Raw genomic sequence first — 27,908 nt, 5'->3', positions numbered from 1 at the left:
AGACTGATCACACATACTGTGACACAGTTCATAAACTAGGAATTATTACATTCTCATCCACCCATGTGAGGTTTTCCTTTTGAAGAATCATCACACAGAGAGTATCATTCATCAGTGAAATAATCTAATTTTAATAGTTGTTCCTGTATATTAGGAATACTCCTCATTGCATTTAACTGTTTATGAACAGAGCACGAGCACATACAATGGAGAAGATTGACCACAGAGAGGTGAAAAGGAGCCTGCAGTGCAGGGCTATCATGTGGTGGAAGGGGTCAGTAACACAGAAGTTGTATGATGTCTGTTTTAAACCATCCATACTGTTCTTTCCCCTTGTGTGCACATAAGAAGACGTGGAGCTCTGCCAAAGGAATACTGTTTCACCACAATAGTGACGTGTGTGCTTGCACTATAGCAACACCAAAGAAAAAAGTAATGGCTCTGGCAATAAATCAGAAACATACAATGAAGAGAAGAACCCCCACTCCGTAAACCTTTGCAACAAAGCCATAGTAACAACCCTTGTTAAACCCAAAGCTATGCAATAATAAAAAGGCACTTACCACCGTCCTGGTGTGAAAAACTCTGTGAAGGGAAAAAATAAGATATTTGGTTAAACCTTTTATATTTTGGGTATAATTTGCATGAAGTCTTGATTTTTATGCGAGGCTTGCTTTTACGGTTCTTTGTAATTTTAAACGGGTAACTGGGGATGTGGCTTCTCAGGTTTAAGTGCCATTAGAGGCTGAGGGAGAGGGACATGGTGTAACTAAAAGGAGAACGCTGCTGTTTGTTGCAGGCTGTGATGTTCAGAGGTCGTGTTTGTGGTGAATGCCACTATCTCTGGGTGCCACTGGGAGCAGGGAAGTTTGAGATGCCTTTCAGGATCATGCTGACATCTTTCAGTGGGGCCGTAAGCTCACATTGTTTCCCTGCGGATAAGCTAGGGAGATAGTCTCTGAAATCCCTCTTCAAAAAAAAGCTGTAGTGGGAATGGGAAATCCAAATAACCCAACCAAACCAGATCTGAAGCCTCTATATCCTTTCTAGTCTTGTTCATCCTGGTTTGAGCTATGTGCTCTTCAACTGCCCTCAATCTTCCCATAAGGGCACCAATTTTAACCGATGCTTTTGAACAGTGCTAAGAGTCTACCTTGGTTTCAATCTGTACTCAAAGTGTAGGTTTTGTTGGTTTTTTTTTAAATACCTTTTGAAAGTTGTCGAAGGATTTCTCAGTCTCCTTTAGTTTCTCCAAAATGATTTGTTCTTTGGCAGATATTTGGGATTCCTCACTTTCTAATTTCTGTATTTCTTGTTCCAGCCTGCAGAAGACATACAGACATGCACATACACACAAAAATAAAACATGTAAAATTTTTTTCAATGAGCTGTATTTCGTAGGTATTAATTAGCATTTCAAATGTCATCAGGAAAAACTTTCACTGTTGTTATTCACAATTGCTTTCCTAGCGCAGGAAGGGCATGTGGATTATTTGTAAAACAGAAAGATCTATGTAAAAGAAAAACAGTAATTCACTTACTATCCACTTCTGCAAAAGCATGTGCAGATTAACTGAAAATATACCTTGGTATCTCAGATGTGCACTTTCATTTTAGAAATCACAGGGATATAACCATAAATATGCAGTAATAATTAGAAGAGTATGCTCCATACTGCATACAATGAAACTGGAAGTAGTTGTTGGAAGCTGGCAGTGAACCTGTTGTGTTAGGAGTTTCTCTTGAATCAGTACTTTGCCCGCTCCTGACAATAACACTTTGGGATATCCATCTGTGCTTTCTACGGTTACTGCATGATACTGGGGACCCCAGAGGCTTCAGGTAATAAAATACACAGGCTGCTCAGAAAACAGACTTATTTTGCTAGGCGGTAAGCATTCAGCACTCTTGTTTCTCTTGTCGAGACCTAATGGCACTCACTCCTTAAGATGCGTTGATTGTGATTTGGGATACACTTTAACCAGGGTTAGATTCTCCATTACTTTAACTCAAACCTCCTTTTTTTAACATGATTTGTGCAGGTGCAGGAATATTCCCTCTTTCTTTCTCTCTATTTTTATATATACCACCTTCTTTATTTTCCCACTTTTGACCAAAAAAAAAATAAAAAATTAAAAACTTGTGTAATATGAGCTAAGATGAACACTTTTGAACATGGCTGGTTGCCTAAATCTCCCTTTGTCTACAGAAAGGGCTGCAGCTGCTGACAGCTTGTTGGACCATATTTCTTTGAATGCAACAGAGCAGCGTTGCCCGGCACTTTCGTTACCCACGGCTGCTTGCTCCTGCCTTTCTGCCACCACTTCTCAAGTGAAGGATCAGGGCACTGATTCAAGCTAAGGGGACAGACACGTTTTTGCTCTTTCCCAGCCCTGCTCAGCACAGGACTTCATTAATTCTTGTTTGATCACATGGCAGAGGGCAAGGAGAAGGTGACAGTGAGTGAGCAGGTAGGGAGAAGGGAGGGAGGGATTGCTCCTTTCAGGGGCTTGACAGCTTGAGTTGCTTGTGAAATTCATGTGTCTAAATATAGATGCAAGGATCTAACTTAAGGCACACACCTGGGAAATTTTCCCCCACTTCCTAATTGTGCAAGGATGAAAGACGTGTGGCAATTGCTGATAATGCTTTTCATTGGAGTGAGGCAGAAGTGTCACAGCCTCAAGTTGTTGCATATGGAAAAAAGGCAGATTTTTGCTCTCATGAAGTATGTGAATACTTAATAGTCTCAAATTCGTGGTGGTTTGTCGAACCACCGTTTTTGTCTCTTAAAGGCAAACTCCTCATCTCCAAGTTGAAATGGCTTAATTGCAGTGATTTTAAATTGGACTGCTGGAAAGGACTGCGCCAATCCACTTAACGTTTTCTCCAAATTAATATAAAATTTTAAAAACGCCAAATATTTTGAAATGAAATATTTCGTTTTGATGAAATGGAACAATTTGATACAGGATGCATTTTCCCCCTTGTGTTATGATTCAGGGAAACAGCTTTCAAAAAATACTGTTTCATCTTGACTTTTCTCCCCAGGAATTGTTTTAAAATACCTAGTGAAGTGAAAAAAAAATATTTTTTTGTTTGTTTTTTTGGTCACTGAGGTCAGCCATTGCCATGCTCCTACTTAATGAATTTAGAAGTCAACAGGAAAGCGGCTTCTTTTCGTTCCTTATCCCTGGAAACAATCAGTAGATCCACATACATTTACACCTTGCTGATAAAGACATTTTAAATATTCTGTTGTGTTGTTGGGTGAAACTACATTGTGGAGATGGGTGAGTCAGGGCTTATTGGTATGTTTCTTTTCTTCCCGCGTGAATCACTAAGCAGAATTTTCAGGGTATATCTTCTGTAGCCTGGTACGTTTTGCTCGCTACATGATCCAGGATGAGACTGGAAAATGGGAGTGCACAGAAGTCAGCAACAACAAAATGCAGGGAAAGACAGAAGTCCTTTTTCTTTCAAATGATCTGGGTACTAGTTAATAATTTATGACAATGACAACACTCTGAGCGTACATGGTATAAGGCAACTTATTTGATGTCAGCAAGGTTATAAGCAAGATAGACTCCTTGTAATTTGGGGTGATCATAAGTGCACCATTTTTTGTGCACCAGCTCAAAACTCTGTAGAAGGTTGGTCATTAATTGTTTGGTCTTCCAGAGAAAGTTTGCTTATAATGCATGCACATATGCACTTGCACATGCACTCCCAGCAATTGATTGGATTTATATTTTCTTACTTTCTGGCTACTTGCTCTTTTTTTTTTACTTGTTGGTGTCTCTTTTATCCTCCCCTCCTGAGTCAATTCCTCAGTTTCTGCTTTATTTGTGCCAGCTTACCCACGCCATTAAAATTACTTGGGACAATGCAACATTAGGTTACCCTGTTTTGACAACATTTTGTTTTGATTTTTTTTTTTTAATCCCTTCTTCAGTTCCTTTCAGAAGCAGTATTAACAACAACTCACTAAAGAGGAAAGGGATGGAGACAGAACTGCCAGGATTTAGAAACATGGGTGAAGGTGGTAGGGACACAGATTTCCTATGTGACGCTGAGTAAGAATGCATACAAACTCATCCCATAGGGCAAATTGCCCTTTTTCCACTGAAATCAATGCAGATAGAATGAGAGTCTCCCAGGCCCTGTGCAGAATGGGTCTGAATTCCTAATCGTGGCAGGAAAAATACGGATCATCAATCCAGAAAGTACCTGTTACATAGCACAGGGGTCATATACCAAGCATTAGTATCCACAGGAGGTTGCTTTATACCTTTTTGCTCAATTTTATACCCCCCTCATCTGTTCTCTCTAGGCATAAAGGCTGAGGTAACGATGCTGAGGTACTGACGTAACAGAAATACTCAAGGTTACAGTTTCCACATGAGCTGTTGTATACATTCATCAGTAAACCGTCTAGGCATCACAGACCTTACTGGAAAATTTGGTCCTAGAGTCCTCACCACTTCCTTTGGGCTGCCTTTTTACATAGGGGCCGGCAATGCAAAAATTAAAATCACAATGAAAGCTGAAGAGGTTTTCACACCCTTTATTTTTTTAGTGAGCTTTGTACCATCAGAATTGCTGAGTGATAAGGAGAACTGCCTGCTTTTTTAGTAACAAGATCCAACAGAGAGATGCAAATTTGGTCTGAAAACCAAAATGCACTACTATCACATCTGTTTTGAGCAACATGCTATACAATGGTTTAAACAGTAATAAATCCATTCAGAGTGCACATGTGCACGTACGGACATATATAAAGTGCTTACATTCTTCCCATGTAAACTTGTTAAATATTCAATAATGTCCTTTTCTTCTAGCCCTGTTTAAAAAGGATGTGCCTTAATTGTCATTTGACACCTGGCAAGGAAACCTTATAATTCCCTTGTTCCTGGCTTCTTAGCAGATTTCAGGCTGGCGTTTGAAAGACGGTCACAGCAATAAAGCTAGTTAAATAAACAACTGCAGTATCTGGAGTGCTGTAGGGAAACAGTAAGAAAGAAAACAGAGATCCAGATGAGGCAGAAGTGGTGTAAGACAGACCGTTAGTATTGTTGCTTACTGGCCCAAGCAGTTATCTGATCACTGGGATTTGCTAAACTGTTTATACAAGGAGAAAAAATGGGTTGGGGAGTCTGGAGTCACTTTGGCATGGACATGCTTTTTCCGTGGATGTATGCAGAGCCCTGTTTCCCTGAATATCATAGAAATGAACAGGGCAGATTTCTCCATTCAGAAAGCCAAGCCTGCCTTGCTGCTAGTCTGTCTGTCCCACAGCTTTCTTTAATGGACGGCTGCCATAAGCACCTGAGGGTGTAACAGGATTTTTGGGGGGGCTGAGAAGAGCTGGCCATGTAAGCTAGGTGTCCCTCCTGCTCACGTCAACAGCACTGTCCCTCTATGAAGAGGAAGAAACCACGAGCAGCAGAAGGGATGCTGTCTCTTGCACAGCATATTGCTGTCATTTTAGGAGGACCCTGATTCCTTGGTTAGTAAGATTACAGGCTTGTAGGATGATTCAGGCTGGAAGTGACCTCGGGAGGTCTGTAGCCCAATCTCCTGCTCCAAGCAGGGTCAGCCGTGAGATCAGACCAGGATGTTCACGGCTTCATGCAGTTGAGGCTTGAAACTCCCCAGTGATTGGTGGGAAAATGAATAATTTTAAGGCTACTCTCAGGCTTTCTCTTTTATAGTCTGTAGCTATCAGACGTTATGCCCTGCAAAATTCAGACCAGAACCATTCAGTACTGCAGGGCAAGGCAATGCACCAGACTACTAAAGGAAGTCTGGTCTGTGTATGTGGTGGGATTTCGACCCAACCAGGTGGCCACAGGAGTGCAGGCAAGGTGGGCAGGGCAGTTTCTGAGAGGACAGAAGGTAGAAGCAGCAAATGAAGCCTCCTGCAGGGATGCTGGGATCAGGGACCAAAGGAGCTACCAGGCAGCACAGAAGACTTTAATTTAGGTGATGAAAAGGGGAGTTAAGAAGGGAGATCTAAAAGGTGAAAAGGCAGAAGAGGTTTGTTACTGTGGTATGTGTACATGTGCATTTACGTTTAGCAAATCCAGCAAACGTTATGTTTGGATATAGGGCTCTGTTTTGTGCTCCAGCCTGAAGGTGATGAATGCACTTACTCTAGGTGAAGGATTTCCTCTGTCTCTCATGCTGAGTTGTTGAAACCCACAGACTTCGGCTGTCACTGTCCTCTCTGCTGAAAGGCAGAGGCTGTTCTGGCACAAGGTGCCTTTACCTTGACGCCAGCAGGGACCCTGAGCAGGACCCTGCAGGGCAATCACACAACCGGTGCAGAGTCACACTGCTTTGCAAGAGCAACACACAAATCCTAAGCAAGCAGAACTACGCCTGAAGAAAACAGCCTCCTCTATCCAGCTCATTAACTCTGGCAGACACATGATTTCTAGAGATACCTGCATTTGGTTCAGCTGTGTTCTGTTTTTCGGGGTGGAATGGTAACAGCATTATAAACAGGGAAGAACAGCTACAGGTTTATGGACCACTTTCTTTAGCCTGTACTAGCTCTGCATGCTGGGTTGCACCTGAGAAATACCCATGTCATTTCTGCAGTGAAGATAGAAATGTAATAGAGGTTATGTCTGCAGCGCACATACTGACATGTCAGTGGAAAAAAGAACGTTCATCAGCACTAATAAGGAAAATATACAAGTATCCAGAACTTAAGAGGAAAACAGGAAAGACCTAATCAGAGTAAACACTCGAAGGGAAAAGGTGACGGATGCATACGTAGGGTGGGGGACAGTTCAGCTGTAAACTGATTATTTTGCTATTGCTTGCCTGACGCCCTAAATCAATTTCATATAAAAAGGCACAAAGAAGACATGGGCCTGTATATTAGTAATTAGTGCCAGGTCTCTCAGAGCTGAACACCCTGAGGTGTTACAGCTGGTAATAAAATGTCAGATTCACAAGCACAGAACTGCCACAAACCCCTCTGATGCTTACTAAACAGAAAGTTAAACACCAAGTTCAGGGATAACCGTGCTTGCCTGTAGGGATGAAAATGATCTCTGCGCAAACTCATCTCAAGGGTCTTGCCGACACAAAGCCTTTGACCACACAGTAAAACCAGAGACTGAAACCTAATGTGCAGGGTCCACCCTTCGGCGAGCGCAGAGCCATGTGCCTTTTCCCACAGTGCCAAAGAGCACTGGCAAAAATGTTCCACCCCATGGGGCTCTCATTACCACTTCTTGGTCACTGTAGAGATTTTTGGGGCAGCAGTGAACCTGTTAGCTCACCCAGGCTCAAAAAAACCTTGGAAAATGAACTTGCAAGGGAAGGAATAAGTTACTTTGAATTGGGGTGGGGAAAGGGTTACCCCTGCAAGATGTGCAAGTCTTGCATTTAGGCTCTTTAAACCAACACAACTGAAGAAGATATGAGGAACTGTACCCTAAATCCCAGTCCAGCACCTCAGCCCTTGACATGATTCCTATACCCGTATCAACTGCCAAGCACCAGCAACCTGTCTGTAAACCAACATGCCTAAGAAACGAGCTGAAACCCACATGCCGCAGCCATGAACAGTGCCCTTCATCTGCTGTAGGGGAAGGGGAAATCACTGAACAGTACTTGGTTTGGTTTCCACATTGGCTTAGTTTTCTTAGCAAACACTGGCAGTTGTGCCGCAGCCAGCTGGACCATTTGTGGATGTCACTGTATATCAACACACAGCCAGTGCTGATGGCAAAAACCTGCTTGATTTCAGGTCTGTTGCAGGATCTGAAATGGGATTCCAGAGCTGAGTAATTCAATGCCTCTAAGTTTAGTCTTTCTGCAGAGATCATTCTTTTTGAACGGCTCACCCTCAAAGAGGAAAGCTGGCAGTGCACATCTTATGATTTCTAAAAGGCTGTTGTTTACAGAGTGAAGCTGATAATCAAGAGCAGCAAACTTAATTAGCATCTTTGAAAAGGCAAACCTCTGTGCCTTGAAAGACTGAGAATACATTATCACCAATCAATGCTTGGAAATGAGATTCAGGCACAATGCTGAATGAGTTGCTCTGGTAATCTATATGAATCTTCCTGAATACACAGAAAGGGAAAACATTCCCTTCACCAAGCAAAAGTTGCATCCCAGTACCAGCTGATCACAGAATCACAGAATGATAGGGGTTTGAAGAGACCTTTTGAGATCATCTACCCATCTTTGGAGATCAACACTCCTGCTAAAGCAGGATCACCTAAAACAGGTTGCGCAGAATTGCATCCAGGCAGGTTTTTAATACCTTCAGAGGAAACTTCACCACCTCTCTGGGCAGCCTGTTCCAGTGCTCTGTCACCCTCAAGTAAAGAAGCTTTTCCTCATGTTCAGATGCAATTTCCTGTGTTCCAGCTCGTGCCTGTTGCCCCTTGTCCTGTCACTGGGCACCACTGAAAAGAGTCTGGCACCATCCTCTTGATACCAACCCTTTAGAGATTTTTAAGTGTAAATGAGGTCCCCTCTCAGTCTTTTCTTCTCCAGGCTAAACAGACCCAGGTCTCTCAGTCTGTCCTCATAAGAGAAGTGCTCCAGTCCCTTGATCATCTTCGTAGTCCTCCGCTGATCTCTCTCCAGTAGTTCCTTGTCTTTCTTGAACCGAGGAGCCCAGAACCAGACACAGTACTGCAGATGTGGCCTCACCAGGGCAGAGCAGAGGGGGAGGATGACTTCCCTTGACCTGCTGGCTATGGTTTTTTTAATGAAACCCAGGAGATCATTGGCCTTCTTGGCCACAAGGGCACATTGCTGGCTCATGGTCAACTTGTTGTCCACCAGGACTCCCAGGTCCTTCTTTGCAGAGCTGCTCTCCAGCAGGGCAACCCCTAATCTGTACTGGTGCATGGGGTTATTCCTCCCTCTGTGCAGGACCCTACACTTGCCCTTGTTGAACTTTATTATGTTCCTTTCCACCCAGCTCTCCAACCTGTCCAGGTCTGAATGGCAGTACAGCCTTCTGGTGTGTCAGCCACCCCTCCCAGCTTTGTGTCATCAGCAAACTTGCTGAGGGTGCACTCTGTGCCCTCATCCAGCTCACTGATGAATATGTTGAACAAGACTGGACCCAGTACTGACCCCTGGGGAGCATCACTAGTTACAGGCCTCTGACTAGACTCTGTGCTGCTTGTCACAACCCTCTGAGCTATGCCATTCAGCCAGTTCTCAATCCACCTCCCTGTCCACTCATCTAACCCACACTTCCCAAGCTTACCTATGAGGATGCTGTGGGAGACCGTGTTAAAAGCCTTGCTGAAGTCAAGGCAGACAACAGCCACTGCTCTCCCCTCATCCACCCAGCCAGTCATGCCATCATAGAAGGCTATCAGATTGGTCAAGCATGATTTCCCCTGGGTGAATCCATGATGAACTTGTGAAGAGAGGAAATACTCTCTATAATTCCCTTTACTTTTTGAAGTAAATGCATATACACGCATACATAGAAAGAGAGCCCTATGTTGATATTTTGCATCTGCCTCATTTAGGACCAGGTTAATCCCTGCTAAGTTAGACAAACCAAGGCCAGCAAGTCAAGCACTGGGCACAGGATTTCTTGTGCTAAACATGATGAGGTATAAACCCAACAATCATTACCCTGACTTAGTAAAATGCTGCCTGCTCCAGGTGTAGAAGACTTAGTGTCAAGGTGACGCAAATGCTTTGACCTGAAATTTCAACAGTTGTACAATCGAGTCCTTTTCCTTGCCAAAGCAACACTGTATTTGTGTATTAATTTTTGTCTGTGGTTTGCCTGATACAGCGTTCAAACTTCCAAGCACAGGGACCTCCAGCGCTCTCTGGGGTGACTCTTCTTCCAGCTGGAATCACTTTTTCATGACTTGCTTTTTGTCTGTTTTAGAAGGAAGTTCTCTCATTCCAGTATCATCTTCCCATACCAACTGGACACACAACTTCTTGCCCCTGTGGCATTTACAGTCCACACATGTTTGTGGACTTTTACAAGTGTGAGTCTTCCAGCACCAATTTCTTCCAGTCTTCTTCAACCAGGAGATGTCTCCAGCCTGGGTGAGACTGCAACATTAAAATCTTCCTACTGCTTCACAAGAGGGCAGATCGCTGACTGGAAATCAGTGAATCACTATGCCTTGGATGCTTGCCCTTACAGCAGTGGAGCACATGACTTGACCCTCCTTTGGGAAATGGAGGGGAAAAAAGGAAAAAAAACCAACCCTGGTCTGAACCCAGTCCCCTGGTCAGTGGCCAAAGAGGTGAAAGAGCAAAAAGTCCACTTATTTTCTTTCTGTCTGTTTATACCAGAGTGTTCTGATCTGAAAGCTCCTATTTGTGCTCCTGACCAGGCTCCAGGAAGGACCTGGCAGATCTTTATTTCCCTGACCAGCCAAGTACAGACCCTGATAGCTTAACCTGCTCTGGCAGAGTCTGGCTTTTGAATCATCTATCTCTTGGAGGACCTGTGCTTAAAACAAATGGCACAAATGTCCTGGTTTCTTGGCCCAGCCCTGTGAGATGAAAATGTCTCCTCCTGCTGAAGATGGATTTTATCTCTCCTCTTCACCAGCGCTGTCATTTTCTTTTTCCCTCCCATCCCAGAGAGAGGGCAAATGTCCTGCTTCTGGATCCTCTTGGTCCAGTGTCCAAAACATTAAAATAAAGTAAACGAAGTGAAAGCCACAACTGATATAAAACACTCGGGCTGCACAAAGCCAGACACACAGCTCTCTGTGTCCAGACAGACAGGAGTCACATCAGACAATGAATGGGACTTACACTGCAAGTACAGGGATGCGTCATCTGTGGTTCATTGTTCAGTACCTGCTAGGATGGCAGGAGAAAGGCAGGGAAGATAAAATATCCATCTGAGAGAGGACATGTGTGCTGTACTTTGCAATTAATTGGAAAGTGAAGGTGCAAAGGCTCAGGGAAGACACTGAACCTTGCGGAAACTTGGTTGCTTTCCCACAGCTTTAAATAAACATGGCAGGACAAGCACCAGCAACGCTGCCCCTGTGATGCCTGCGGGCACACAAGAGTACAAGGGACAAACGTGCCCATGTGGCTTGCTGTCATGAAATCCTCTCCCCCTCCCATGCTACGCTTTGCTCCTACCACTGAGGTATTCTTCAGGGGACTGATCGGGCACTCTGAGCACAGGGAATAGGCTCCAGAAAGCTCACAATGATTGTGGCTGGACCTGGGGTTGGAGGGCACGTGTTGCAAGATGTGTCCGAGGCGAAGGAGGGTTGCACGTGCAGTTCTCCCCAGCACAAAGTCCCCAGACACGGCAGCACACACCCAGAGACTAAAAAAGCAACGCAGGTGTGGCCAGCCCTGTGAAAAACAGTTTGCTGGCACATTGCAGATATGCACATGAAAATTCATTTAGGTTTAGCAACAGATGCCAGCAGTTCAGCTGTACAGTGGACTGCGTTATTTATATCTTGGGAGAGGTCCAAGAAATAGAGGGAGAGCAATAGGGGGATGACTGTTGAGTGCTCATTCTTCCATAATACAGCAGCGCTGGCTACTGCAGCGTTACCCAAGGTTAGCGCAGATGTACGATCAAAATGAACGCGTGACCTTACGCAGCAACCATACCGCAAGCTGCCAAGGAAGGAGGATGTTTTTGTGCAATTCCTATAGACATACTGGTTTACTGGAGACACACAGTCAGTTACCTAGCAGCACTTACAGGGAAGGCAGGAAGCCTGGAAAAGGGTGTGAGTTTTATCTCCACCTTCTTTTTAAATGAAGGGAAGTAAAAAAAAAAAAAAATTACCAAAAGTATTTGCTCTGAAAAGACTTCAGCTTCCCATGTACAGACTGGGAATACACCTTTGTCCCTGATTTACAATGTCAGCTGAGAGATGAGCTGCTCAGGGTCACGGGGAGCTCAGAGCAGAGCATGACACCAGATTTACACCCCTCGGGTTGTGGCAGAATGGCCACGAGGATACCGTAGCAGCCAGCTGCTGCAAGGTGGGCACTGTAACCTCCAGGTTAAGTGGCTATCCACAGCAGAAACTCCAGGCAGACACTGGCTCTTCATTTTCCACCCTTATAGAAAATTACAGATGCTTCTGGAAGGGCTGCAGCAGAAATGCAATCAACTTCTGCAAGCTTGGAGTGCAAGCAGTGCTGCACTGAAAAGCAAAACATATGGGAGGCTGTGCTTAAAAGCAGCACCATTAGCTAGGGCTGGAGTGAGTGCGTTGTCTTCTGCCTACCTCAGGTCACTGCAGCCTTTTCCTCAACCATCTGCTCTGGCCGCCTGCCCTTGGACTGCAAGACTTGGGGAGGTGGTCTCTGTGCTCCCGTCTGCTCTTCCCAAGGACCTGATGAGGATCTTGCTCAGCGAGTCTTGCAGAGATGAGTGCTCTGGTTCCTCCGGGTCACCCATGGGCCATGAAGGGCAAGGGCAGAGGGAACACCACAAGAGCAGCACCTGGCGGAACTCCAGGGCGCCAGAACGTCAGATCTGGTGGTGACCCACAGTAGTGTTTGGGGACTTGGTGATGCTTGTCTGCTCCTGAGCAGTGGAGCGCTCTTGTGCCCACAGGACATGCTCAGGCAACAAGTGAACTGATCGCAGTTATTTCTGTGGAACATGGGGATCAAGGGCAACACTGGATGGTGCCTTAGAAGCATGACAGGTTTTCCCAACTTGCTGAACCCAGCTTTGCTCTCTGGAGCTACTCAGTCCTGACTCCTTTGCTCTGCTTCTTCCAGTATCTGCCATCCCTCCAGCCTTGTTTATCAACCACAGCTGCCTGCTTGGACCAGAGACAAATGTTGCTGTGACTTGCTGTCAGTTTCAGGTAACCAGAGACCTATAGGTTCCCTTGATTTAAGCTAGCTCTAAGCCCCAGCATGCTAGTACTGTTTTCTGCTGATACAGTGCAGAAGACCAGAGGACAGGGAAACATGTTATAAACCAGCCTTGTCCACCTCCTTTTCTTTTTCCTCCACCTGCTCTCTTTCCTATTCTACCTCCTCTTCCTGCTACTTGCTGCATCCTTTCTCACTCACGTGCTGCCATTCCTGGTGGATCCTGTCCCTTCATCACCTTTTGCCATGTCCCATGCCTGTCCTGAAACCTCCTGGCCACTCCTGCCTCCCTGTGCTAGTCTCCATTCACGACTTCTCCAATCATATCACTTCCTTTCCTATTTAAACATCATCCCCATATGTACTGTCTCCCCATTGTCCTTTGTCTTCTTCTCCTCTCTCCCTTACATAAGATGAGGGCATTCACTTTTGACTGTTCAACAAACATTCATGTCTGTGGGCTGGCTGTCTTGTTGCCTTCACTAAAGGTTGTGCTTTTCAGTAAAGAGGTCTTCAGAGCACAGGGGATCATGCTTTACAGGGGACCAAGACCCTTCCCAGTTTCTAGGGTGGAGTGTGTGCTCTATAAACATTATAGAAAGTGGAAAATCTACACATCAGCTGCAGCTGATGGGAACAGCCACATTTCAAAGGAGGGATTCCTGTGTGCTCACACTGTACAGTGTTATATCTGACTCATTATATATTGTTATATATAAACCACCACATATAGTGTGTATATATATATATGAGAGAACAATTGCCTTAAAATTATCACTCACTTTCTGGTGCCTTTCTTCTTGTCATAACCATCGGGAAATGATGAATCAGGCTGCATGAAAGCTGCTGTTGATGTTGAGAGACGCCTGACCGTGCTACCAGCAATGGACCTCTTGTTAGCCCAATGCAATTTTCAGTTTGTGTATAGAACTTTCACCTAAAAGGGCCTGAGTGAAAAGAGTTTTTTTCATGAGTGAAAAGAGTTTTTTTCATGAGTGAAAAGAGTTCATGGGTTTTGGAGACACTTGGTAATATTTTTTCCCCTATGTCTTTCCCTGAGCTGTGTCTGTGACTCTTTTGCTTGGAGAAGAGTGAACGCAGAGGGATGATGAGGGAAGGACCATGAGCCCGTGCAGTGCTGATCTGCAGCTCTGCCGACCCAGGGTGAAGGAAGCACTGAGGTGGGATGTGCACTACTCAGCCCCTCCATGGGGTTGCTCAGAAAAGCCCTTTTCACTGTGCCATACAAATACCAGCAAAGATACATATGCGCCCAAACTTTCTGAGGAGAAAGAAAGTCTGGCAGAAGGTCTGCCATTTTACAGAGCCAGCAACGGACCTAACGAAAAGACTTTCTCTGTAGCCAGTCTACATACAGCAGAGTGTGTGCTGCTGGTTTTTCCCTTCTAAATTTTTTTCTGAACTGTATTTTTCCTCTCTTGCTCAGCTTGTGGTGACAATTCTTTCCACTTGTTTTGGGCCAAAGATTTTTATTTTTTTTTTCCAACCTCAAGGATATAAATATTTTTGATGTAAATATTATTCTTCCTCTGATGTACCTATTACTTAGGTTGCCTGGAATGGAAGCTAGTACAACCTAGCAGTGGTTACGTCAGTATTTGTTTATTTCTTTGGAGCTCCACATGGCTCTTAGCAAACTCAGGATCTTTGTTAAGATAAATAGTAGAGCTGTGAAAAAAAAAGTCACGGACAATTCTAATTTTCTGGCTGTGTTGATAAGATGCAGAAGTTCTTTATTGCCTTGAAGATGTGCACCAGAGTTTCACTCTGGGTGCAGAAATACAACTGCAAAGGTTGTATTTCTTCTGAAGAAATTATTTGAAATAATGCACTGAGCTACACTGTAATATCCCTGGTCTTACTGTTCACACAAGTTGTCTGGCTAAACACCAGCACCAAAAAGCACAGTATTATCAGCACACTGTAATGCCTGTTCAAGTAAATGAGAAGACTAAAGGTTGTTTAAGGAAATTATATACTAGTTAACACATATGTTAGCTATATTATAGTCCAAGCCTAACCAGGAATACCTGAGAGCACACATGAAAATGCTCCGATTTGTGGATCTGCCTATTACATCTATACGTAGGTGTGTGCACATTGAGTGAAAGACAAACTTTCTCCTGGTATGGGCCACTTTTTTTTTTTTTTTTCCTTTTTTCCCCTCCTCATTGATATTTCTTGTCTTCTTTGAGTTCCTGCACAGGTTATTTTCACACCAGACTGCAGCTGAGCTTTCCTCCTCTGCGAGGCAGAGCACTATCCCTGGTAGATATGTTAACTGATATTATTAGTTATAGATACTCCCTGTACATGTGAGGTTTCTATGATTTTGGTTTGATCTGACTCAGATTTGCTGCTAAGGACTGCATGGACTTTATAGTGGATTTGTGGTGCAAACAAGGCATTAGGTATTTGCGTTCTGCAGTGGTGGCATAAAATATGCTGTTTCAAGGAACATGGTGCTTACAAGCTTACTTGTTGGCATAAGACGTAAGTTCTGCACAGCATCCAGCACACTGATCCAAGGTACCCCATGCGATTGATTGAATATAGTCTGTGAATAATACTAAAAATGAAAATTGAGCCCCAGGCTGTTACCCTGAAAATGTGAAAACCCTAACAAAAGTACTATAATTGGTGTGATGACACCTTCCCTTCATCCTGCTGTGATGTGGCTGTTAAAGCCACTTACTACCATGGGAAGCTGCAATTTACAGGGATTCTATCCGCCTCCCTCAAACCTTTTTTAACAAACATTTCCTTGCCTTTTTTGTTGTGCTTTAGTCAGAGTGCCTGAACCTGTAAGTGCCCTCAGAAGCCCTTAACAATGGAGTTGGATGGGTATGTGCAGCTGACAGTCAGCGTGCCTCAGGCACTCAGCTTTATTAGGTCTCTTTAAAGATTCCCCATATTACGTGCCCCTCACAAATGCACAAATGCTTTCCCCTGCACTGCTTGCCAAGAGCGACTTGGACGGCAGGGACAGAAAAAAAGCAGCGGGGCAGGAAGGGGAACACCCAGTAGGAGCTGTAACTTGTTTTTGTTTGTTTCTGGATGCAAACAGTTTATTGGATTTGAGCTTTGCGAATATGTCGTCTACTGTCATTCACTTGCAGGAACTCACAGTCCATTTTTCTAGGGTGAAGGCTGATGTGAGGCCAGGAACGTGTCCCGTGGGAACGGACAGACTCTCCACTGGGGGCGACAAGGGATGCACCAAGCTGCTGCCGCCTTGAGCACAGCAACGGCAGTGTCCTGATCCCGCTTCATCTGTCTGATCTACCTTAGAGCTTTTGTGTTTGTTCGTTTATTTATGCTTGGCAGCAAGCGTCCCCATGCCCCAGAAAACACTGGAACAAACGTGGCTTCACTGGGGAGAGGCTTTGCTCTGGTGGGATAACTCCAGGGTTATCCAAAGTGCTCCTGCCGAGGCAAATCAAGCCAATCAGGAAGCCCCCAGAAACGTGGGTTGTGCTCAGTTTGTTGTTTCCACCCTTAGACATTTCCTGCTATTGTTCTTGTCATTTTCTCTGAGTGTCCACCGGCCTGGTGGGTGGTGCTGCTACCGCTGGCAAGGGTTTTTGGGGAGGTCTCTGGTCCTCTTGGGCACATGGAGAGCTTTGTGCTGTTCCTTTCGCAGACTCCCAGCACAAATTTCCGGCATACAAGTGCACAGAAGGTGGGGCTGGGGTGGTAATTGCGTCTCGGTGAGCAAAGCAAAGTGCCTTTTCTCGCTGGCCGTGCTTAGCCAGACAAGAATGAAATCATGCCATAAAATGATGAATGAATTCTAGCTCAAGAAAATTGCTTACCACCCCAGGAGAAGCAGAAGGTGGGTAGGTGGAAGCAGCAAGTCCCCAGCATCCTGGAATTCATTGAGAGCTGTAGAAAGCTGAGGAATTACTGACTGTACTCTGGAAATTGACTGCTCTAGTTTTATCTCTGCCATCCAGAGCCTGGTTTTCTCTTGCCAGGAGTACAGGAGGTCATCTACAACGGCCTAACCCCATCACACCATTAGAGGACCAGAGGAGCTATAACCATCCAGGCCACCCACGGACAATGCCCATGTCTCATTTTTTAATTCTCCGAGTTTGACAAGTACACTTTTCTTTCATCATATGCATCTCATAGTTTTCTACCTGCAGTGGGAAGGACCAGGAAGAGCTGGGTGCTGCAGTCCTCAGGCTCCAGTCTCAACTGGAAATCACAGCAAACCAGTTCCTAGATCGCCTCCACCTGCTCCGGTAATCATGAACACATCTTTGGTTTTCATCTATGGTGTAGGACACTTCCTGTGCTGTGGAGAAATTGTGAGACTGAATTTGTGCTCAGACAGCATCTGTAAGTCTGAATAGACATCCCTGGAAGTGTGTTGGTGTTTCTGAGCTGTACTGGTGAACAGAGCCAGCTACACAGCTGTGTGAATGAAGAAATGAGTGGGAAAAATTGCTCTGAGATTGCTTCGGGCTTACTTTTCTGGCCTTTTTCTCCACATTACCTAACATCAGCCACACCTGAGTCATTGCTCTCTGATCCCTTATGGTGTTAGAGTGGGAATTAAAGAAAAGGAGAGTGAGTTTAATAACATGATAATGCCCTCCTTTTTATTTTCCATGGTGGATTGCGAGTCCCCCTTACTGCCTCATGGAAAGTTGGAACGATGCATGGTTTTAGTTGTGGGAAGCTGCAAAGTTTGTCTTAACTTTGCGCCGTGTGTTTGTGGTAGGAGTCAGCTGATGGCTTCCTGCCTGCGTGGGTCTCGGACGGGTGAAATTCTTGACCCCTGGACTTCCCAAGAACCACAGAGCTTCTAAGTCAGGATAAAGCAAACATCTGGGCTGATTCAGTTCAGGGGAGCAAAAACCAGCCAGTAGAGCACCTGCAGCCCAGGATGGATTAGAAAAGGGATTATTTTCCTTTTTAAGAGAACTTTTAAAAGCATGCCAGGGTCTACATTTTGATGGTTGGCCTGCAGCTGGCCATGGGACATAGAAGTGAGGTGGCAAGGGACTGCATTTTTGAGGGTAAATATAGAGAACCTCAAAGCCATACAGCATGTGGTAACGCACTACTTTCTAATAAATTACTTTGCACTCAGTTCATTATTCTTTCTGCAGCAAGCTGAGGAAAGCCAGGCATAGCCTGACAGGTTCCTGGGGAGGGGCTGGCTGGTTGTGAGGAGCTGGTTCACCTTCTGTGATTTCACTGGATCCCAGGACCATGCAAAACATCCTCCCAGGGGTCTCCTCACCTGTGCCAATCTCCACACCTGGAATGGCGGTTCTGAAGGATGGGGTAGCAAAGGCAACTGGTTCATGGTCACATGTCTGGAAATTCCTGCCATGTAATTAGGGAAAAGAAGCTAGAGTTTTGCAGGAGTTTCCTAAAGTCTAAATGGTTTATTTGGACAGTGATCTTAATGCTCAAGGATCCTGGCATGGAGAAAACCTCTTCTGAATCTTGGCAAACCTGTGAACCTTCTTGGTTTTACCTGTACAATTGACCCCCTTCATCTCCTTTCTGTGTCTGCTATTTTTTCATGTTGGTATTTGAACAAGGCATTCAAGTAAAAGAAGTTCTTGTAAGAATGGGCAATCGTAAATGTAAGGCCATTGTGAAAATCTGCTCGGGTTTACAGCACTGACAGAACATTTTCATTTGCTTTGCCTAAAATTTCACAACAACATGAGACCAAGGGCAAAGGCTTCTCAGATGCCCATATTATTGAAAAGGTTATGTCCCATTTCGCAGGTGACTTCATGCAGGTAAGTGTGTACACCCTCACGGCATGTGAACTTATGACATTACTGACCAGGTTTTAAGTTACAGAAGATGTAAACAGACACCTTCAGGGATTTACAAAAAAGCTTAAAAGTGATAGAGGTGCTATTGAAAACGGGATGAAGGTACTTCTGAAAGTTTGTATCCTGTGCTTTCCATGCTAATTAGCATATGAACACTTTTCCAGCTTTATTGTTTAAAGGGACTGCATCTATGGATGTTTATGGTTGATGACAGAGCATTGGTCAAAGCCTTAAATTTAAACAAGAGAGAGAAGCAGGCATTAAATTGTAGGTATGTATGTAGTTTCAGTGGTTTGAATAGGCAAATTGACTCAAGGCTTAAAGGGTAACCACATTAGTCTGCCGAAGACAGCTCAGAAATACGAAAGTTGTCCCAGTGCTTTGGAATGGGCAGATTAAAAATGAAATTAAACTAAAGAGGCCTTATTTGAAATAAGGCATAGAAATTGAGAGCAGCAATAATATTCTGGGAGCTGGAACGGCATCGGCTGCATTACGACTACCACTAGACGAGGGCAGTTGGAAGTGCAGACTGTCGAGATGACTGGCCAAAGGGCTGCCAGGTTAGTCACTATGCACCAGATGGACACCACCAACTGTCTAAATGCTTTCTCCCACATTTGTAATTGGCCTCATTTGTGCCTGAGCTCCCTGGCTCTGCCTGCGCTTCTCAGCTCCACTGTTGGCAGCCCCCTTGGCGTACACCCTGCAGCCAGCATGCAAGCTCTGGTCAGCGTGACAGTCCCTGCAGGAGCTGTGGGTTTGACGGTCATGACCTACTCTAACAAAATTTGCATCATTAGCAGTGTGAAACACCCACAGCACCATTTCTTTCCACTTTCCTTTACTTTTTTATTTTTTTTGGACTTCTCATATTCATGTCAGCTGTTGTGATCAGTCAAAGAGGCATTTTGCGATGTTGGTACAGGACTGCTGATATTTGCCACCTTATGCTATGTTAACACTGGTAAGTAGGAACGGTCTAAAGATGGAGATTTGTGCCCAAACCAGCTATGCCTGTAAGCCTCCCTGCATTCTCCCCAGCAATCCAAACCCAAACAGAGCTCTTGTGGGCTGGCTATAGGGCTGCTCTGGTCTCTGCTCCTTGCCCCACTGCATTACTTCTGCTATGTATTTGGGACTTGTGGCATCAAAGTCAGAATTTCCTTTTGCAGAAAGTCTTCCTGCATTTCCTTGTTCCTACCTTCTTCACTGGCAAGTCATCTTTGGGAAGTACCAAAGGCTCAAGTCCAAGAAGTCCTTGAAAACATCAGTTTCTGTGAAACAAGAGAATCCTGGGAACAACCTTGTGCTGAGCTCCAAAAAGTCTGCTTGGGTAGATTTGTAGAAGGACATGAACCACAGTTCAGATGGGGAAATGTAAGTTGCCTGATTGAGGCTACTTTTGGATGGCTTGAAGTTTGAACCTAAAGATGACAGGAACATCTACTTGCATTGGAAAGGGTGGCCATGCAACAACCACCGGTGTGAAGGCTCAGCCCAGAAGGTTGTTGCTGTCCCACACAGAGCTTGGTGGGCATGCTGGTGTCACAGAGGATGTCTCCTGCCTGGCCCTGTGGCACATCTCTCACCATCATGTTTTCATAGCATTATTTCTGTATATGGCTGGCTCAGGTGGGTGCCATTGAGAGAGAAAGTAGAAATAATTTCCAAAAGTACCAGGCAAACTGCCTCGCCACTGCTGTCCTGGTGTTACAGTCAGCTGGGAAAGGAAGCAGAGGGGTGCTGCTGCTTTTGAAGAGGTTGGTACAATTGCAAATGTGAAGAGGTCCAACGCTCAGTAAAAAAAGATGCAGAACAAAGGAGGAGAGTGGTTTTGTCCAACAGCACACCAGCAAGAGCTGGGAAGATCCACGTTCACTTTATCACGTTCGTGAACGTGATGTAGGTAATTGCGGATGGATTATTTCCACCCAGAAACAGAAGTTTAGCTGCTGTAGCTTGTCCAGCTCACCTGTCAGCCAAGAGCCACCCTGTCTGTGGTCTCTTAACCCTCTGGGGAGGTGGTTGAAGTTGTGTTTTACTCATGTTTGCGGAGGGCTGGTGGTGGGCTGTGGCTCATTACCATGGCTCATCTGTAACATGGTAAGGTGATGCACTCTTATAACTCGGCCGTGACTTTGAGCCCTGCCTCTCTTTCTGTTTCAAACTCCTATCCCTGAAATCAGTATTGCAGTAAATACCTGCCTGACATGATCGCACTCAAAGACTGTGGCCGTGGTGACCAAGAAAATATTGCAGATAGATGCAGCTTTTTAATAGAGAGCGCTAAATGTCCAGTACATCTTGCACAACCCATAGCTATTTTCTCTTTTCTCATTTCCCCTTAGCCCTCCCGTGCGCATTTCTCCTTTGCTGAGCCGTGGGTCTTCCCATAACAGGTTGTGTGGAGTCACATATCACAGTATAGGAAATGCTTGTTTAGCAGAGTTTTGTCCCCTAATAAAAATAATACAACAAAACTTCAGATGTGCATGCTAAATATACCTCAATGGACCTATGGAGCACTGCAGAATGGCCCCAAGCGCTAACCTTCACTTGTGCTCCTGCACCAGTTTGTACAAAGAGTATTATCATGAAGGTCACATACTAGCTTCCCTTTCTGCTTCCCATTCTTGCTGCGTGCTATGTGGCTTGCTTTGGTAATCGGAAAGCATTGCTCTGCAGACACACCACCGCTGCCCAGGGAACAGAAAGAGATCTGCCACAGCGGTGGAGAATCAAGGAGAAGGATGCAGCTCTAGCTATTAAAAAGCCAGGAAAATAGTAATAACAAAAATCCTTACCACCGCATGCATAACAGGTTTTACACGGTGGGATTGACGGAGGAAGAGTTTCTCTGCAGTGTACGGGGCCATCTAGTGAGCCCGGGCATTATAACAGCTCCACTTTCTCCATTGCACTCTCTGTCCTGCTGATCCCCAAGACCAGGCTTCACACACTTGCTGCCAACAAGGTACACTCATGCGCTTTAACAATATTCTCCACTGCAAGGTGAAAGGAGGAAAACTACTGCGGAAGGGGAGAGGACGACAGGAGAAATGGGGTAGCGGATGCCAGGGCTCTTGGTGCCCTGGGTTTCTTGGAAAGGCAGAAATACAGCTACACTGGCAGTGGAAAGGCGGCGTGTGAGTTTCCACTGAATTGTGCCCTCAGCTGCAGAGCTGGTGCTGACAAGGGGAACTGCTCAGCCAGGGGACACCACAGCAATTGAGGCGGTGATGAAACCTTGTGAGGAGCAACGAGGCATTGGATCCTCGACATTGTGTGGCAGTTTCTGTGACAAAGACCTGGTGAGGGGCAAGGGAATGGGAAAGCGATGTGTTAATGATTTCAAGATCTCAGAGAACTGATTGCTCGTGTTTTGCATGTTGCTGGACTGATAGTCCTGGAAGGGAAACTGCAGCAATGCAAAGCATTATACCCACAAAGTCCTGTCACCACGCTTCGCCTCTGAGCAGACCGGAGTGATTGCCTGGGGATGAACAAGCGACCACCAGTGCTGGCCATTCACTCTCCTGTGCCTCCTGTGAGGCTGACAGATTATGAGAGCAACAATTAACATCTGGGGATTTTGGTAGCTTCTGATACAAACCATGCATGCTCAGCCAGCAGTACAACGCCGGAGAATGTGAGCACAGGAGGGTATTTGGGCATTTCAGGTGTTAGCATGTGACTCCTGACTCCCCAGTGACACTTTCCACTTTCAGCATAGGCTTAAGTGTTTTAAACAAGTTTTTTCTGTTGCATTAGAGGTACCTCAGAAAACTGGAAGGGAAACATTGGAAGATCCTTATCTAGCCAATGACAGTTCAATCTCATTGAATGCTAGAAGCCAGATGAGCACAACACCTACTAGTTTATCTACCTTCAGCAGAATGAATGCATCCACTACCTCATTTCTTGGATACTTATTTGACCTGCTTGGACCTGCCTCAAGGGTGAACTCTTCATGTCCACCAGCTTGTCTCTGGGACAGATGTAAACCTGGAGCTTGGTAATTATAATAATGACAAACTGTTTCACGTTCTCCTGACTTGTCATTGAAGTATTGACCAGCAAATGTTAGGATACCAAATTAGCTTTCAGCATGTCGTTATTAGTCCCAGTGAATATGTGTGTGCACATCTGGAAGCATTTGTTATTTCAACATGCGTCTGTGTGTGTTTATACAGGCTGCGGACAGGAGAAATAAAATATAATTAGCTTTGTAGCCCTGCAGCCCAGTAAATACAGTATTGCCATTGCTAGTAACAGGTCCCAATCTTTGTAATAGCTTTGCAAGGCTCTTAGGACTTGTCAGGCTCTGTCTAAGCTTGCCCCATTTATCTTACTTCTGCATGTTTGTATAATCATATGGTGTAGCTACATTTTTCAGTCAGCAGTGTCAAGCATTTTTTTCTGTAGAAAGAAATATTTATGACCCCACTGTAGTGATTTAGTGCAGAGGAAGATGGGCTTGATGCCACGGCTGAAGCCTGGAAAGAGGGACACAGGGTGCTGCGAAGAGGAGGATGGGGTGGGATGACAAGAGACGGGGCACCGCATCACTAAGAGCAAATTCACGATGGTCAGGTAGAGATACACAGACCTAGAGCTGGACAAAACCACCTTAAGAACAACAAAAAGAACATACAACAAGTATCTACAATGCATTCCATACAAAGCAAATTCCTATCTGATATGGAATTGCAGACCTACGAGGAAAGACCAAGGTATAAAGGGTGTTAGAAAATATATACGAATTGCCTCCAGTGGCCTTAAGGCTGAAAAGAAGGAAACGATCAACGTCTACATCACATTCATCCTGGCAAAGGGAAGAAACCCTCACCATCAATGTAATATTTGCCTTGATCAGGAGCTGGAGATGCTGATGACTTGCCATGTCTTTTATCTCTTTCCAGGACTGATTCAAAGGGGTTGTGGAAGCATGACTGTAAGAGCAGAGAAAGCGGCAGGTACTAGGAAGGCTTAACAGTTGTAACTGTTATTCTGGAGACTTTTTATGTAATACTGTTCCTTTTTCCCTTCCTATAATACTTTGAGACTAAAAACAGTTCTGTTATTAGATTGGTAGGATTTCAATTACCTAAACAAAAAATTCTTAGCTTCGTATAAAAAGCGTGCTTATTTTTTGTCATAAGAAGTTTTTGAGTGCAACTTCATCACATTGTAGATGGGAGATGGAGACCTACCTATTTCCCAGCTCAATGCACTGGGGATACTCTTCAGAAGAGTCTTTTTTCAAGGGATAATTTCTCCACATCTAATTTAAAGACAGAAATAATCTTATAGGCCTCAAATCTAAATTTCTTTAAAAAAGTTCCCAAATGCTGTAATAATAAAACAACACATGTGAGTTTAATGTTATTGAATGTGACAGCAAACACTATTTCACAGCCTATGTGCGAAAGACCAGACCACACTGAAATGCCAGTTTGTGATCAAGGTTGGGTTGCTGGATCTATGTTGCTAAACTAGAAAATTAGGAAATAGATGCAGGACAGTGACAGTGGGTAGAGGAGGTGGAAACTGGTAGGTGTTGCATAAAAATAGAAAGCTCTTCAGGAGAAAGACAAAATAGAGCCTTTTACTACAGTTCTTTTTTCTTTTTATAGATTATGTACTGTTTAAGTAATGCTTCCCTGCACTTTTATTTCTGAAATCACTATAATTTTGTAGCAAAAACAGGTATTTTGAAACAGCAAAGTGTTAAAATATAACATTTCTGCATTAGAAAAAAACTCCATACTTTTCTTTCCGTTGAATTCACCAGATGATTTTAGTATACCTCACATGGCACTTTTCTTCATATTTATGGAAAACAATTGCTTGGCTTGAATCAAAATTCTCATTTCCTGCTCCTTACAGTGTCCTCAATCTAGGAAGGATGTTATACAGATGTGCCAACTCATATGAAAAGGCTATGTCACTCTCTGAAAGACCATCAGGCTGGTATTTCAAAAACGTGAAGCCACTGTGAAGGCACAAGAGAAAAAGTTTCTTATGGAGCTTTTCCTCATTTAAGGAATTACTGTTACATCCTTGTAATTATGGTAGAATTTGTTACATGAAAGCAACTTTTTTAATCCATAGAAAACATCTTCTGTAACACTGCTATAAAAAAAACAGTCTTTGGATTGTTTCAGTGGAGGACGGATACATTTTGTTTCTAGATTAAAGACTGGAAACTATGATATAACAGTAGTATTATTTGCATGCAAATAAAATCCAGATTTGTTCTCAAAGTTGTTTTCTTTTTTTTCCCCAGAAGGTTTTGTTGCTTAAAATCTTTCAGGTGATCTGTCAGTTCCTTAAACAAAAAAAGTACTCTGTTTCTTTAGGAGTCTGAACACCCACATTCCTGACTATAACTGTCTGGGAGACTATAGTATACATCCCCTGGTGGATGGGCACACATGGGCATCAAAACGTGGTGCCAGATTTTAGGAAAGCAGATCTCTTTGGCTTTGCTGGCTGTAATTTTATGCAAATTTATTTTTATTCTAGATAGAGTTGCCTTCTTAATATTCTTCTATTCTTCTATTCTCAATATTCATTGTAAGAGAAATAAATGCAAGCCACCTCATTATCACACCAGAAAAAAAGAAGGCATAAAACATGGTCTTTGGTACCATATACTTTCACTATTGAACTAATTACTTTTGACATCAATCCATCTAAAACTTTCTCCTGCAGTCCATTCATACTCAGGTTGTGCCTGGCAAAGAGCAAGACTTTATCCTTTAAAACGTGTCAAAGAGAGAAAGCCTGTGGTTTCGTTTTCCATTGCTTACATTCACTGAACTTCTTGCCCTGAAGCATCCCTTTGTGGGTACTCTGGAAATATGAAAATAGAAATTACTTGATTCACAGATGGCATCTTCTCTATTCTTAGTGAGGTGCCAGCTGACATTTTCTATCACCGAAAGAAAAAAGAAGACTGCAACCACTGCCCTCAATCTGCTCTGCAGGTGAATACCTGTGAGCAGGCCAGTAGAGCCTTCTTTACTATCCAGATAGCAGGTCATCCTCATGATTTCTGCAAGTTACAAACCCTAAAGCAAGAAATGTTTCCACTGACTGAGGCATCAAGACAACCACACTTGTGGTGACTTCTCACACGCTGCCTTTCACTCGGAAAATACAACGAAAATGGCAATTTCTGCATGTGTTGCACTTCCAGTTCTTGCCTACATCTCCTTGGTTTAAGAACAGCTAGACAGATCCTGCATTGGTATCCTACGGGCAGGAGAAGGCTATTAACAGCTGTCATCAAAATGGATCACACAGTCCAAAATACAACACTGAACTTTCCAGATGTAAATGTTATAATAGGGAAGAAGCTGTTCCAGATGTGGAGCTGGCAATCTGTGTTTTAACCCTCCAGTGGTTACAGTCATCTAGGAGTTAACCCCTGGGCTGCAGTGAGAGCAGAGCACTGGAAATGACGCACAGCAGGCAGAAAGCTCACGTTAAAACCCCAGACGGTAAGAAGAAAACTATAGCGGAGATGTGAAACCATAGTCCTCTGCAGGGCTGCTGCATAGGGGGCTGCGGGGGCTCCCCAAAGAATGCAAGGAAGTGTTTATGAATGAGAATTTTAAAGGGATATGTTCAATATAATGAATTTCTGAAGGCCTGCCAAAATGAGCTCTGATATCTGCTGAGCACACTTCAGTGTAATGTTTGTTGATATTCTGATCCTTGATTTCCACCAGACTTTTCCCTTGAATTTAGTCGCAGTATTTTTAAGAAAGGAAACAGTCCAGTGTCTTTCTGGGTAGCTTTTGGGAGGCATCTTGCTTCGGCTGATTTTATTTGCAGAATCCTCATGCTGGTCTTGGTCCGTCAAAACCAGGTTTGATTAAGGAGCACATTTAAAATATGCTTAAGCCTGGCAGAAACCTGTGCTGAGATGCTCTCCTGACCTAGGGCCAGCTGGTGGTGTCATCTCTGCCGGCAGACGGGCCAGCGGGGAATGGCAGCAGGGCACTCCGCTCTCCGCCGGGGCTGGAGCAGCTCGTTCTCGGTGAGCCTGGATGCTCTGCGCATCACTGCAGCCTGTTCCCACGCCACACTGACCGGCAGGTGACCTGCGTGTCCCACATCCGAAAATAGATGAAATGTACAGCCGCCTTCCAGTTTTAGCTGAGGATGTGAGGGACTTAAAAATACCTTTCTGTGGTTAACCAGAGCCTTCCCAGGGACACTTCCTGATGGTTGCAGACAGCTGCCCGCTCTCTGGGGTGGAATCTTGACATTATTTCATGGAAACTGGGTTATGTAAGCCCTCGATATTTTAGTTAACTATTTGTATTTTGGACAATTCAGTCAGGACCTAGTCTCCAGTAGTAAAAAAAAAAAAAAAAAAAAAAGTATGCAAAAAGCACGTACTTTTTGACATTGATTACATTTATGTTGTGAAGCAGATATGGGGTCAGGCTGCTGCTGACTCTTTCCACATGTCCTCAGAAGGGATTATAGCAAGAAACACCTGATTTCCATACAAGAAATGCTCTAGAATTTTGCTCTTCTCAATTTGAAAGGAGCAGCTGATGGAGGGTGAAGTGTTTAGACAGAAGACCACTGTACAGAAATAAATAAATACATGGAAGGGGGAGGCAGGCAGTTGTACTCTTAGGAAAGGTGACCTGGTAGCATTTGGGTCACAGGAGCCCCTAGGGAAGGCAGGCATCATGCCACCATGGTAAACATCCAGTGTCCCTCCTGGAACCTGATTCCTGGTTTGCCTGTTGGCATGCAGACTGTTGGACACATCTGCCTTGGCGGCCTTGAAAAGCAGCATCTCCACTGTCCATGTTTGGAACACCACAAAATCTCATACTGCTTTGCCTCACACTTAACACTAAGCATGGCAGGAGAGCTGTTGTATGTATAAAATCTGCTTTTGTGACAGGACAGAGCAGGAAGCCAAAGTCATGACTGAACACAAGCCAAATGAAGACTTCTACTCTGGAGGCAGGAAGCCTTGTGATGCTTGAGTAGCTGTGGAGCGGTCCTGCTCCAGCAGAGCAGTGCTGCTGGAGACCATAGTGCTATGGCAGCACAAACTCAGGAGTGCTGACTATGTGTTTTGGGACCGGGAAGCCAGCTTAGTGAGAAGGCATTGCCCCATCCTCCACATTGCAAGGTGGGATCAATCACAGCTATGTTATTGCTTAAAGGAGAGGGAACAGATCAGCTCAG

General features: G+C 44.4%; 1 protein-coding gene across 6 annotated transcripts in view; it reads right to left on the bottom strand.

Annotated features, from left to right (window-relative positions):
• Positions 1 to 27,908, bottom strand: part of PALM2AKAP2 (PALM2 and AKAP2 fusion) — a 278,279-nt gene that overhangs the window by 159,607 nt on the left and 90,764 nt on the right. For 4 of the 6 annotated variants that reach the window (XM_054186713.1, XM_054186715.1, XM_054186716.1 and 1 more), the window contains 2 exons: positions 1,208 to 1,322; positions 564 to 585 (listed from right to left, as the gene is read on the bottom strand). In XM_054186713.1, the coding sequence (XP_054042688.1) occupies positions 564 to 585; positions 1,208 to 1,322 (137 nt within the window). Of the gene's footprint in view, positions 1 to 563; positions 586 to 1,207; positions 1,323 to 17,012; positions 17,171 to 27,908 lie in introns of those variants that run through there. The other 2 variants (XM_054186718.1, XM_054186717.1) reach the window with 2 other exon arrangements.

The sequence above is a fragment of the Rissa tridactyla genome, chromosome Z (genome assembly GCF_028500815.1).
Source record: "Rissa tridactyla isolate bRisTri1 chromosome Z, bRisTri1.patW.cur.20221130, whole genome shotgun sequence".
NCBI classification, from domain to species: Eukaryota; Metazoa; Chordata; class Aves; order Charadriiformes; family Laridae; genus Rissa; species Rissa tridactyla.
This window is presented reverse-complemented; position numbering and strand designations above follow the sequence as displayed.